General features: G+C 52.0%; 1 protein-coding gene across 3 annotated transcripts in view; it reads right to left on the reverse strand.

Annotated features, from left to right (window-relative positions):
* The window catches only part of DENND2B (DENN domain containing 2B), a 160,565-nt gene that overhangs the window by 53,366 nt on the left and 94,753 nt on the right, over positions 1 to 12,446 (reverse strand). For all 3 annotated transcript variants that reach the window (XM_072131758.1, XM_072131759.1, XM_072131757.1), the window contains exons 3-4: positions 6,362 to 7,516; positions 4,889 to 5,019 (exon numbers count right to left, since the gene is read on the reverse strand). In XM_072131758.1, the coding sequence (XP_071987859.1) occupies positions 4,889 to 5,019; positions 6,362 to 7,516 (1,286 nt within the window). The remainder of the gene's footprint in view (positions 1 to 4,888; positions 5,020 to 6,361; positions 7,517 to 12,446) is intronic.

The raw sequence follows: 12,446 nt of genomic DNA on the forward strand, positions 1-12,446 counted from the left end.
GCAGCAGAATAGTGAGTGCAGCTCTGGGGTATAATACAGGATGTAACTCAGGATCAGTACAGGATAAGTAATGTCATGTATGTACACAGTGACTGCACCAGCAGCAGAATAGTGAGTGCGGCTCTGGGGTATAATACAGGATGTAACTCAGGATCAGTACAGGATAAGTAATGTCATGTATGTACACAGTGACTGCACCAGCAGCAGAATAGTGAGTGCAGCTCTGGAGTATAGTACAGGATATAACTCAGGATCAGTACAGGATAAGTAATGTCATGTATGTACACAGTGACTGCACCAGCAGCAGAATAGTGAGTGCGGCTCTGGGGTATAATACAGGATGTAACTCAGGATCAGTACAGGATAAGTAATGTCATGTATGTACACAGTGACTGCACCAGCAGCAGAATAGTGAGTGCAGCTCTGGGGTATAATACAGGATGTGACTCAGGATCAGTACAGGATAAGTAATGTCATGTATGTACACAGTGACTGCACCAGCAGCAGAATAGTGAGTGCAGCTCTGGAGTATAATACAGGATGTAACTCAGGATCAGTACAGGATAAGTAATGTCATGTATGTACACAGTGACTGCACCAGCAGCAGAATAGTGAGTGCAGCTCTGGGGTATAATACAGGATGTAACTCAGGATCAGTACAGGATAAGTAATGTCATGTATGTACACAGTGACTGCACCAGCAGCAGAATAGTGAGTGCAGCTCTGGGGTATAATACAGGATGTAACTCAGGATCAGTACAGGATAAGTAATGTCATGTATGTACAGTGACTGCACCAGCAGCAGAATAGTGAGTGCAGCTCTGGGGTATAATACAGGATGTAACTCAGGATCAGTACAGGATAAGTAATGTCATGTATGTACACAGTGACTGCACCAGCAGCAGAATAGTGAGTGCAGCTCTGGAGTATAATACAGGATGTAACTCAGGATCAGTACAGGATAAGTAATGTCATGTGTGTACACAGTGACTGCACCAGCAGCAGAATAGTGAGAGCAGCTCTGGGGTATAATACAGGATGTAACTCAGGATCAGTACAGGATAAGTAATGTCATGTATGTACACAGTGACTGCACCAGCAGCAGAATAGTGAGTGCAGCTCTGGGGTATAATACAGGATGTAACTCAGGATCAGTACAGGATAAGTAATGTCATGTATGTACAGTGACTGCACCAGCAGCAGAATAGTGAGTGCAGCTCTGGGGTATAATACAGGATGTAACTCAGGATCAGTACAGGATAAGTAATGTCATGTATGTACACAGTGACTGCACCAGCAGCAGAATAGTGAGTGCAGCTCTGGGGTATAATACAGGATGTAACTCAGGATCAGTACAGGATAAGTAATGTCATGTATGTACAGTGACTGCACCAGCAGCAGAATAGTGAGTGCAGCTCTGGGGTATAATACAGGATGTAACTCAGGATCAGTACAGGATAAGTAATGTCATGTATGTACACAGTGACTGCACCAGCAGCAGAATAGTGAGAGCAGCTCTGGGGTATAATACAGGATGTAACTCAGGATCAGTACAGGATAAGTAATGTCATGTATGTACAGTGACTGCACCAGCAGCAGAATAGTGAGTGCAGCTCTGGGGTATAATACAGGATGTAACTCAGGATCAGTACAGGATAAGTAATGTCATGTATGTACAGTGACTGCACGAGCAGCAGAATAGTGAGTGCAGCTCTGGGGTATAATACAGGATGTAACTCAGGATCAGTACAGGATAAGTAATGTCATGTATGTACACAGTGACTGCACCAGCAGCAGAATAGTGAGTGCAGCTCTGGAGTATAATCCTGGATGTAACTCAGGATCAGTACAGGATAAGTAATGTCATGTATGTACACAGTGACTGCACCAGCAGCAGAATAGTGAGTGCAGCTCTGGAGTATAATACAGGATGTAACTCAGGATCAGTACAGGATAAGTAATGTCATGTATGTACACAGTGACTGCACCAGCAGCAGAATAGTGAGTGCAGCTCTGGAGTATAATACAGGATGTAACTCAGGATCAGTACAGGATAAGTAATGTCATGTATGTACACAGTGACTGCACCAGCAGCAGAATAGTGAGTGCAGCTCTGGGGTATAATACAGGATGTAACTCAGGATCAGTACAGGATAAGTAATGTCATGTATGTACACAGTGACTGCACCAGCAGCAGAATAGTGAGTGCAGCTCTGGGGTATAATACAGGATGTAACTCAGGATCAGTACAGGATAAGTAATGTCATGTATGTACACAGTGACTGCACCAGCAGCAGAATAGTGAGTGCAGCTCTGGGGTATAATACAGGATGTAACTCAGGATCAGTACAGGATAAGTAATGTCATGTATGTACACAGTGACTGCACCAGCAGCAGAATAGTGAGTGCAGCTCTGGGGTATAATACAGGATGTAACTCAGGATCAGTACAGGATAAGTAATGTCATGTATGTACACAGTGACTGCCCCAGCAGCAGAATAGTGAGTGCAGCTCTGGAGTATAATACAGGATGTAACTCAGGATCAGTACAGGATAAGTAATGTCATGTATGTACACAGTGACTGCACCAGCAGCAGAATAGTGAGTGCAGCTCTGGGGTATAATACAGGATGTAACTCGGGGTCGGTGATGTATGTACACAGTGACTGCAGCAGCTGCGCTCCCCTGTGACTAATGGACTTGTGCTGGATCGGTGTTTGGCTCTGGATGTGGAGGGACCTGGACTTCCTCCTCGGCATCTTATAGACCGGTCAAACTTAAGAGAAACCAGGAGAACTAGACCCTAGAGCAGTGGTGGGGAACCTATGGCACGGGTGCCGGAGGTGGCACTCAGAGACCTTTCTGTGGGCGCTCAGGCCATTGACCCCAAGACAGAGCTCACCAAACAGGACCAAATTCACCAAATCTTCCTGCAGACGCGGGCAGGATAGGAGATGCTGCTCTTAGCGCTATTTTAAAGTGACACTTCATTGTCTGTTTGGAACTGCGGGAAAAGTGAGTAAGTGCTGACAGAACTGCAGTATCTCTGGAGATCCTCCCACTGGACCCTCCATTGTTACTGTACAGAGAGACCCTGGAGAGAAGCTACAATGATAGGCTGAATGTGCCCTCCCTCTTACAACTGTATTAGTGGCCTCAGGCGGCCGATACGATTGATAGATGTTGAAGAGCTGGTAGCAATAAGTTACTGCTTAGAATGCAATGTTGGCACTTTGCGGTAAATACGTGGATTTTGGATGTAGTTTGGGCACTCGGCCTCTAGAAGGTTCACCATCACTGTCCTAGAGATCCAAGCCCTGACACAGACATCCCATCTTACACAGGTCCTAGAGTCGGCCTCCTGCGCCCCGCCTCCTCTACGGCTCCTGCCCCCCGCCTCCTCTACGCCTCCTGCCCCCCGCCTCCTCTACGCCTCCTGCCCCCCGCCTCCTCTACGCCTCCTGCCCCCCGCCTCCTCTACGCCTCCTGCCCCCCGCCTCCTCTACGCCCCGCCTCCTCTACGCCTCCTCTACGCCCCGCCTCCTCTAACCCTCCTGCGCCCCGCCTCCTCTAACCCTCCTGCGCCCCGCCTCCTCTAACCCTCCTGCGCCCCGCCTCCTCTAACCCTCCTGCGCCCCGCCTCCTCTAACCCTCCTGCGCCCCGCCTCCTCTAACCCTCCTGCGCCCCGCCTCCTCTAACCCTCCTGCGCCCCGCCTCCTCTAACCCTCCTGCGCCCCGCCTCCTCTAACCCTCCTGCGCCCCGCCTCCTCTAACCCTCCTGCGCCCCGCCTCCTCTAACCCTCCTGCGCCCCGCCTCCTCTAACCCTCCTGCGCCCCGCCTCCTCTAACCCTCCTGCGCCCCGCCTCCTCTAACCCTCCTGCGCCCCGCCTCCTCTAACCCTCCTGCCCCCCACCTCCTCTAACCCTCCTGCCCCCCGCCTCCTCTAACCCTCCTGCCCCCCGCCTCCTCTAACCCTCCTGCCCCCCGCCTCCTCTAACCCTCCTGCCCCCCGCCTCCTCTAACCCTCCTGCCCCCCGCCTCCTCTAACCCTCCTGCCCCCCGCCTCCTCTACGCCTCCTGCGCCCCGCCTCCTCTAACCCTCCTGCGCCCCGCCTCCTCTAACCCTCCTGCGCCCCGCCTCCTCTAACCCTCCTGCGCCCCGCCTCCTCTAACCCTCCTGCGCCCCGCCTCCTCTAACCCTCCTGCGCCCCGCCTCCTCTACCCCTCCTGCGCCCCGCCTCCTCTACGCCTCCTGCCCCCCGCCTCCTCTACGCCTCCTGCCCCCCGCCTCCTCTACGCCTCCTGCCCCCCGCCTCCTCTACGCCTCCTGCCCCCCGCCTCCTCTACGCCTCCTGCCCCCCGCCTCCTCTACGCCTCCTGCCCCCCGCCTCCTCTACGCCTCCTGCCCACCGCCTCCTCTACGCCTCCTGCCCACCGCCTCCTCTACGCCTCCTGCCCACCGCCTCCTCTACGCCTCCTGCCCACCGCCTCCTCTACGCCTCCTGCCCACCGCCTCCTCTACGCCTCCTGCCCACCGCCTCCTCTACGCCTCCTGCGCCCCGCCTCCTCTACGCCTCCTGCCCCCGCCTCCTCTACGCCTCCTGCCCCCGCCTCCTCTGCGCCTCCTGCGCCCCGCCTCCTCTGCGCCTCCTGCGCCCCGCTTCCTCTACGCCTCCTGCGCCCCGCCTCCTCTACGCCTCCCACGCCCCGCCTCCTCTACGCCTCCTGCGCCCCGCCTCCTCTACGCCTCCTGCGCCCCGCCTCCTCTGCGGCTCCGTCCTCTCAATATCTGAAGAATTCCTCTTATTCCCTGTAACATTCCTGATTACACAGGATAAGGGGACTCTGTACGTTGTCTCGGAGACGTCGCTCATTGTTGTTCTTACCCACGATGTCCTCGTACGTGTTCTCCTCTAAAGTGCTTTTAGATCCGGAGCGGCGCTTCTTGTCAGTACCATTCTCCACCGGAGAACCCAAAGACTGGACACTGGAGGCGTCTTCACACTCCAGAGACTTTCTACAAGAGAACAGAAGGACAAGAGGCTCAATACACCCATCATTGTCACCCGTATATACAGTCACATCAGCATGCCGCTATAACCTGGGTATACACCAATATATGTACAGCCGCTATAACCTGGGTATACACCAATATATGTACAGCCGCTGTAACCTGGGTATACACCGATATTTGTACAGCCGCTGTAACCTGGGTATACACCGATATCTGTACAGCCGCTGTAACCTGGGTATACACTGATATATGTACAGCCGCTATAACCTGGGTATACACTGATATATGTACAGCCGCTATAACCTGGGTATACACTGATATCTGTACAGCCGCTATAACCTGGGTATACCCTGATACATGTACAGCCGCTGCAACCTGGGTATACACTGATATATGTACAGCCGCTATAACCTGGGTATACAGTGATACATGTACAGCCGCTATAACCTGGGTATACACTGATACATGTACAGCCGCTATAACCTGGGTATAAACTGATATATGTACAGCCGCTATAACCTGGGTATAAACTGATATATGTACAGCCGCTATAACCTGGGTATACAGTGATACATGTACAGCCGCTATAACCTGGGTATACAGTGATACATGTACAGCCGCTATAACCTGGGTATACCCTGATATATGTACAGCCGCTATAACCTGGGTATACCCTGATATATGTACAGCCGCTGTAACCTGGGTATACACTGATATATGTACAGCCGCTGTAACCTGGGTATACCCTGATATATGTACAGCCGCTATAACCTGGGTATACACTGATATATGTACAGCCGCTATAACCTGGGTATACACTGATATATGTACAGCCGCTGTAACCTGGGTATACCCTGATATATGTACAGCCGCTATAACCTGGGTATACCCTGATATATGTACAGCCGCTATAACCTGGGTATACACTGATATATGTACAGCCGCTGTAACCTGGGTATACCCTGATATATGTACAGCCGCTATAACCTGGGTATACACTGATATATGTACAGCCGCTATAACCTGGGTATACCCTGATATATGTACAGCCGCTATAACCTGGGTATACACCGATACATGTACAGCCGCTGTAACCTGGGTATACCCTGATATATGTACAGCCGCTATAACCTGGGTATATAGTGAGGGAAGCAGCACTCCAAATTGAATAGTGGTATTTATTTCACCAGTGGAAAAGATACAACGTTTCAGCTAACTTTATGTAGCCATTTTCAAAGCTACATCAAGTTAGCTGAAACGTACATATATACGTACGATATATGTACAGCCGCTTGTATATAGTGATGCTGGTATAACCTGGGTATCATACATTCATGTCCTGTACCTGCTCTGAGATCTGCGGTGATCTTTCTTGGGTCTCCTGGTTACGGGTGGTGCCGGTGTTGAGGGCAGGGGCGGTGGGGATACGGGTGATGAGGGAGGAGGCAGATTATTTGGGTTGCTCCTGTGGCCTTTGTCAGCTTCATACTCAAATGTCCGTTTGGGTTTGGGGACAGGGTTGACGTCTGCAGCGGGGCTCTCGGGGGCCGCAGTCGGGTTACATGAGTTTGCAGCAGTTCCTTGCTTGGCATTTTGCTCCTGTTGGTTTGTGGGATGTATATTCCCGGATCTGTCGTTTGGACTGTCCGGAGTACCTGCAGTTATGGAGCGCTTTCTCCCGAGGTCCACACTGAAACAACTGCTGGGCAGCTGCGGCAGGCCCCGGCCCGGGTTCTCCTTCAGCGCCTGCTCGATCTTCTGGATCCTGTTCAGCACCGCAGAAGCCTCTTTCCGGGGGCCCCTGATAAAGGCGTTGGCGGGTTCTGTTCTGCTGGAGCGCCTCTCATAGCGGTGCAGTGAGTCGCGCTCGGACGCGGTGGTCTCCTCCTCCTCGGTCTCCGGGTAAGAACACTCAGAAAATGTCCTGCTCATTCTCCGGTAACCTCTAAAGTCAAAGGAGCTGTCACTGCAGGGCGAGGCCAGCATGCTGGGGCACCCCTCGCTGGGGGGCCGCTCACCCGGGTCTCCTCTATCCAGGCTGAGGCGCGGAGCAGCTTCTCCTCTGCACTCCCATTCTGAAATCTTACGCCGAATGTCAAGCACTTGCGAGTGGGCTGCGCTTCGGTTATGGGTCCGGTTGCGCTGGTTGGCGGCAGACCCCAGGGACAGCGTGCTCCGTGTGATCTGGCAGTGTCCAATCACATCGGCCTCTCGGACCTCCAGGACATTCTCCTTCTGGTTGGGGCCTCTGAATACGGAAAGTCTCTTATCCAGACAAGCGACGCTGAGCGACTTGGACAAGTGGTTGGAGGCGTCGCCCCCCGGGGAGCGCAGGCGCGGGTCTCTCACAGCAGAACCTCTCAGGGTCCAGTCCTTGATGATCAGCTTGTTGGTTATATTGGGTAATCTGCCAGTTCTGCAGAACTCTTCACTGTCACTGAGGGGATACGAGGGGGTCCGGACCGGGGACAGCACAGGCGGAGGAGACACCGACTGAGACCTGGACAGAGAGAAACACAGGGTGAGTAATGGAGCGAATGTTCTACAGTCCAATAGGATCAGTAATCAATCAATAGGATTGGTAATCTATAGGATCAGTAATCAATAGGATCAGTAATCAATCCGATCAGTGGATCTGAGGAGTCCTGGACACCGTTATCTGGATACGGATTTTGTAGCAGTTCTCAGTTAAGTCGTTTTGTTACAATGTTGCAGCCAAAGTGCATTCAAAGGACACGGCGCAGGGGTGAGATTACCCACAATGCACTTGGCGCAGTCATGGAGAGGGACGTGTCATGTGTACATCGAGGCAGGGTCCTGTAGTAATGGTAAGAGGCGCTGGGTCTGATTTTCAGGGGACGTCTTATTAATAGTTATTGTTGAACACAATATCATCACACATAAACGTCCTGCAGAGGTCACACACATCAGGTGACTATGTACCACCACCCATGGGGCGAGGACCATCAGATCCACAACTTCTCTAACACCTCCCCAGACTTCATGGGGCCCCGATCTCTCGCGCCCTTCTTGTCCCGGCAGCCGCTTGTACATCCCAGGACATCCAATGGCGGCCGCTGGGTCTTACGTACAGGGAAACATTGATGTGTGGGGTGACACCCGGTGACCCTGACCTCTGGTGTGTGACCTCGCAGGAAGGTACTTAGATCCCGGCACACGTCCCCCAGTAACAGAGGAGAGGCGGCCGCTCACCCCGGGGCACTGACTGACGGGGTGTGAGGAGACGGCAGAGACACCCGACTGCGACAAACTCTGCTCTGACTGCGTCCTGGACCGGACCAAGACTAATATGGTAACATAAGAGGAGACCCCCACCCACAACCCCAAACCAACACCCCGGACCACCACGCAGGAACGCCATCCAGGACCCCCACCAAAGTCCCCCACCCAGGACCTCAGGACCCCGGAACCACCACGCAGGACCCCGGAACCACCACGCAGGACCCCGGAACCACCACGCAGGACTGCGGCGCATAACTATGACTTGAAGCTAGAAACACGCAAGGTTCTGTTATGTCGGGCTGATTCAGTGACTATTCTAAATCTGTTCCTTGGAAAGCTGAGTGACAATGAATACATACACCACACTAACACTCAGCTTTCCCAGAACCAGATACAACTTAAATATTTAGAATGTCCTAAACTTTATGTAAAGTCTTCATAAGCCACATGTATGGTCACAGCAGAAGGTCTGTTACAGTGTGTCCAGGCGGTACAGACCCCCAGGAGACGCTCCCTGACGTTGTAGTGGACAACGCGCGGAGGATTTCACCATAATCATCACTGACGTCACAGGAGACCGCAGTAATCTCCACTCCACAAACACAAAGGAACGCAGCCTGCAGCTCTGCAAACACCGGCTCAGAGTGATTATTCCTTCTCAGCCGTTACTGGGACAAAGCCAAAGAGTCACCGAGCGACCCAGAGGAGACAACCCCACACAGTGATGTCACAGGACAGGATAATACACACAGCGATGTCACAGGACAGGATAATGCACACAGCGATGTCACAGGACAGGATAATGCACACAGTGATGTCACAGTACAGAGATAATACACACAGTGATGTCACAGTACAGGGATCATACACACAGCGATGTCACAGTACAGAGATAATACACACAGCGATGTCACAGTACAGGGATAATACACACAGTGATGTCACAGTACAGGGATAATACACACAGTGATGTCACAGGACAGAGATAATACACACAGTGATGTCACAGTACAGAGATAATACACACAGTGATGTCACAGTACAGGGATAATACACACAGTGATGTCACAGTACAGGATAATACACACAGCGATGTCACAGTACAGGGATAATACACACAGCGATGTCACAGTACAGGGGATAATACACACAGTGATGTCACAGTACAGGATAATACACACAGCGATGTCACAGTACAGGGGATAATACACACAGTGATGTCACAGTACAGAGATAATACACACAGTGATGTCACAGTACAGGGATAATACACACAGTGATGTCACAGTACAGGGATAATACACACAGTGATGTCACAGTACAGGATAATGCACACAGTGATGTCACAGGACAGGATAATGCACACAGCGATGTCACAGTACAGGATAATGCACACAGTGATGTCACAGTACAGGGATAATACACACAGCGATGTCACAGGACAGGATAATGCACACAGTGATGTCACAGTACAGGGATAATACACACAGTGATGTCACAGGACAGGATAATGCACACAGTGATGTCACAGTACAGGGATAATGCACACAGCGATGTCACAGGACAGGATAATGCACACAGCGATGTCACAGGACAGGATAATGCACACAGTGATGTCACAGGACAGGATAATGCACACAGTGATGTCACAGTACAGGATAATACACACAGTGATGTCACAGTACAGGGATAATACACACAGTGATGTCACAGGACAGGATAATACACACAGTGATGTCACAGGACAGGATAATACACACAGCGATGTCACAGGACAGGATAATGCACACAGTGATGTCACAGGACAGGATAATACACACAGTGATGTCACAGTACAGGGATAATACACACAGTGATGTCACAGTACAGGGATAATACACACAGCGATGTCACAGGACAGGATAATGCACACAGTGATGTCACAGTACAGAGATAATACACACAGTGATGTCACAGTACAGGGATAATACACACAGTGATGTCACAGTACAGATAATACACACAGTGATGTCACAGTACAGGGATAATACACACAGCGATGTCACAGTACAGGGATAATACACACAGCGATGTCACAGTACAGGGATAATACACACAGCGATGTCACAGGACAGGGATAATACACACAGTGATGTCACAGTACAGGGATAATACACACAGTGATGTCACAGTACAGGTATTATACACACAGTGATGTCACATACACTATGAGATCACAGTATAGAAGGTTATGTTCCCGGCTGCACCTGTGTCCTCGGCCCTTCCCTGCCGCACCCTTACACCTGTGTGTGACGCAGCAGCCGCCCCTCCGTGCACTGACCTTATGCTCCGCTGCGGTCACCTCCATAGACCCCCAGTCCTGATCCGGACCTCCTCCTGCAGGTGCCGTCACCTGAGATATTACAGCACCTATAGGTGCGCCCGGTCCTGCTCACCTGAGAGCTCACATTAGGAAAGTACCCAGCATGCCAAAGGGCGGATTACTCTCCACAAGTGTGAGATTAACTCTGCGGGTGCCAGGTCCCCGGCTGATGTACAGGGGACTGGGGGGCCAAGCACTATATAATACCTTATAGACGCAATATATGATCTTATTACATCACATGCGGATTATACTACAGCATATACTATACAATATCACACAAGGGACAGCAGCACAGAGGATTTCAGGAGATGAAGGTCCTGACCTTATAGGAGGTCACATGCTGACAGTGGGAGGAGCAGGGCTCAGCAGCACAGAGGATTTCATGAGATGAAGGTCCTGACCTTATAGGAGGTCACATGCTGACAGTGGGAGGAGCAGCGCTCAGCAGCACAGAGGATTTCATGAGATGAAGGTCCTGACCTTATAGGAGGTCACATGCTGACAGTGGGAGGAGCAGGGCTCAGCAGCACAGAGGATTTCAGGAGATGAAGGTCCTGACCTTATAGGAGGTCACACGCTGACAGTGGGAGGAGCAGCGCTCAGCAGCACAGAGGATTTCAGGAGATGAAGGTCCTGACCTTATAGGAGGTCACATGCTGACAGTGGGAGGAGCAGGGCTCAGCAGCACAGAGGATTTCAGGAGATGAAGGTCCTGACCTTATAGGAGGTCACATGCTGACAGTGGGAGGAGCAGGGCTCAGCAGCACAGAGGATTTCAGGAGATGAAGGTCCTGACCTTATAGGAGGTCACACGCTGACAGTGGGAGGAGCAGCGCTCAGCAGCACAGAGGATTTCAGGAGATGAAGGTCCTGACCTTATAGGAGGTCACATGCTGACAGTGGGAGGAGCAGGGCTCAGCAGCACAGAGGATTTCAGGAGATGAAGGTCCTGACCTTATAGGAGGTCACACCCTGACAGTGGGAGTTCAGGTTCAGTACATGAATCACAACAAACTAAAACCATTTACATATATAAACCTTCTCTAAATTCACACGCCACACCCACATCTTGATTAGACCACCCCCATTTCCTTGTAAGCCCCTCCCCATGATTCCTGCTGCGGATGCTTTGGCCTCAGGTGATGAGGATAATGATTGTGGCGAGGAGTAATGACACAATCATTTGTCAGGCGGAGGCTTCACCACGTCCCCTGCGGCCACGACCGCGCACATGTACACAAGGTGAATCAGCGACGGCTTCTATCACCAGGGGAGACGCATGAGTCACCCCTATAAATCCACTGTAACCTCATCCATCACTCCATCGCATGGCATCGCCCCTGCGCCTCATAACCACTGCACCGCATCGCCCCTGCGCCTCATAACCACTGCACCGCATCGCCCCTGCGCCTCATAACCACTGCACCGTATCACCCCTACAAATCCACTGTAACCTCATCCATCACTCCACCGCATGGCATCGCCCTGCACCGCATCGCCCCTGCACCGCATCGCCCCTGCACCGCATCGCCCCTGAGCCTCATAACCACTGCACCGCATCACCCTGCGCCTCATAACCACTGCACCGCATAACCACTGCACCGCATCGCCCCTCGCCTCATAACCACTGCACCGCATCACCCTGCGCCTCATAACCACTGCACCGCATAACCACTGCACCGCATCGCCCCTCGCCTCATAACCACTGCACCGCATCGCCCCTGCGCCTCATAACCACTGCACCGCATCACCCTGCGCCTCATAACCACTGCACCGCATCGCCCCTGCGCCTCATAACCACTGCACCACATAACCACTGCAC

This window comes from Engystomops pustulosus, unplaced genomic scaffold (genome assembly GCF_040894005.1).
Source record: "Engystomops pustulosus unplaced genomic scaffold, aEngPut4.maternal MAT_SCAFFOLD_135, whole genome shotgun sequence".
NCBI classification, from domain to species: Eukaryota; Metazoa; Chordata; class Amphibia; order Anura; family Leptodactylidae; genus Engystomops; species Engystomops pustulosus.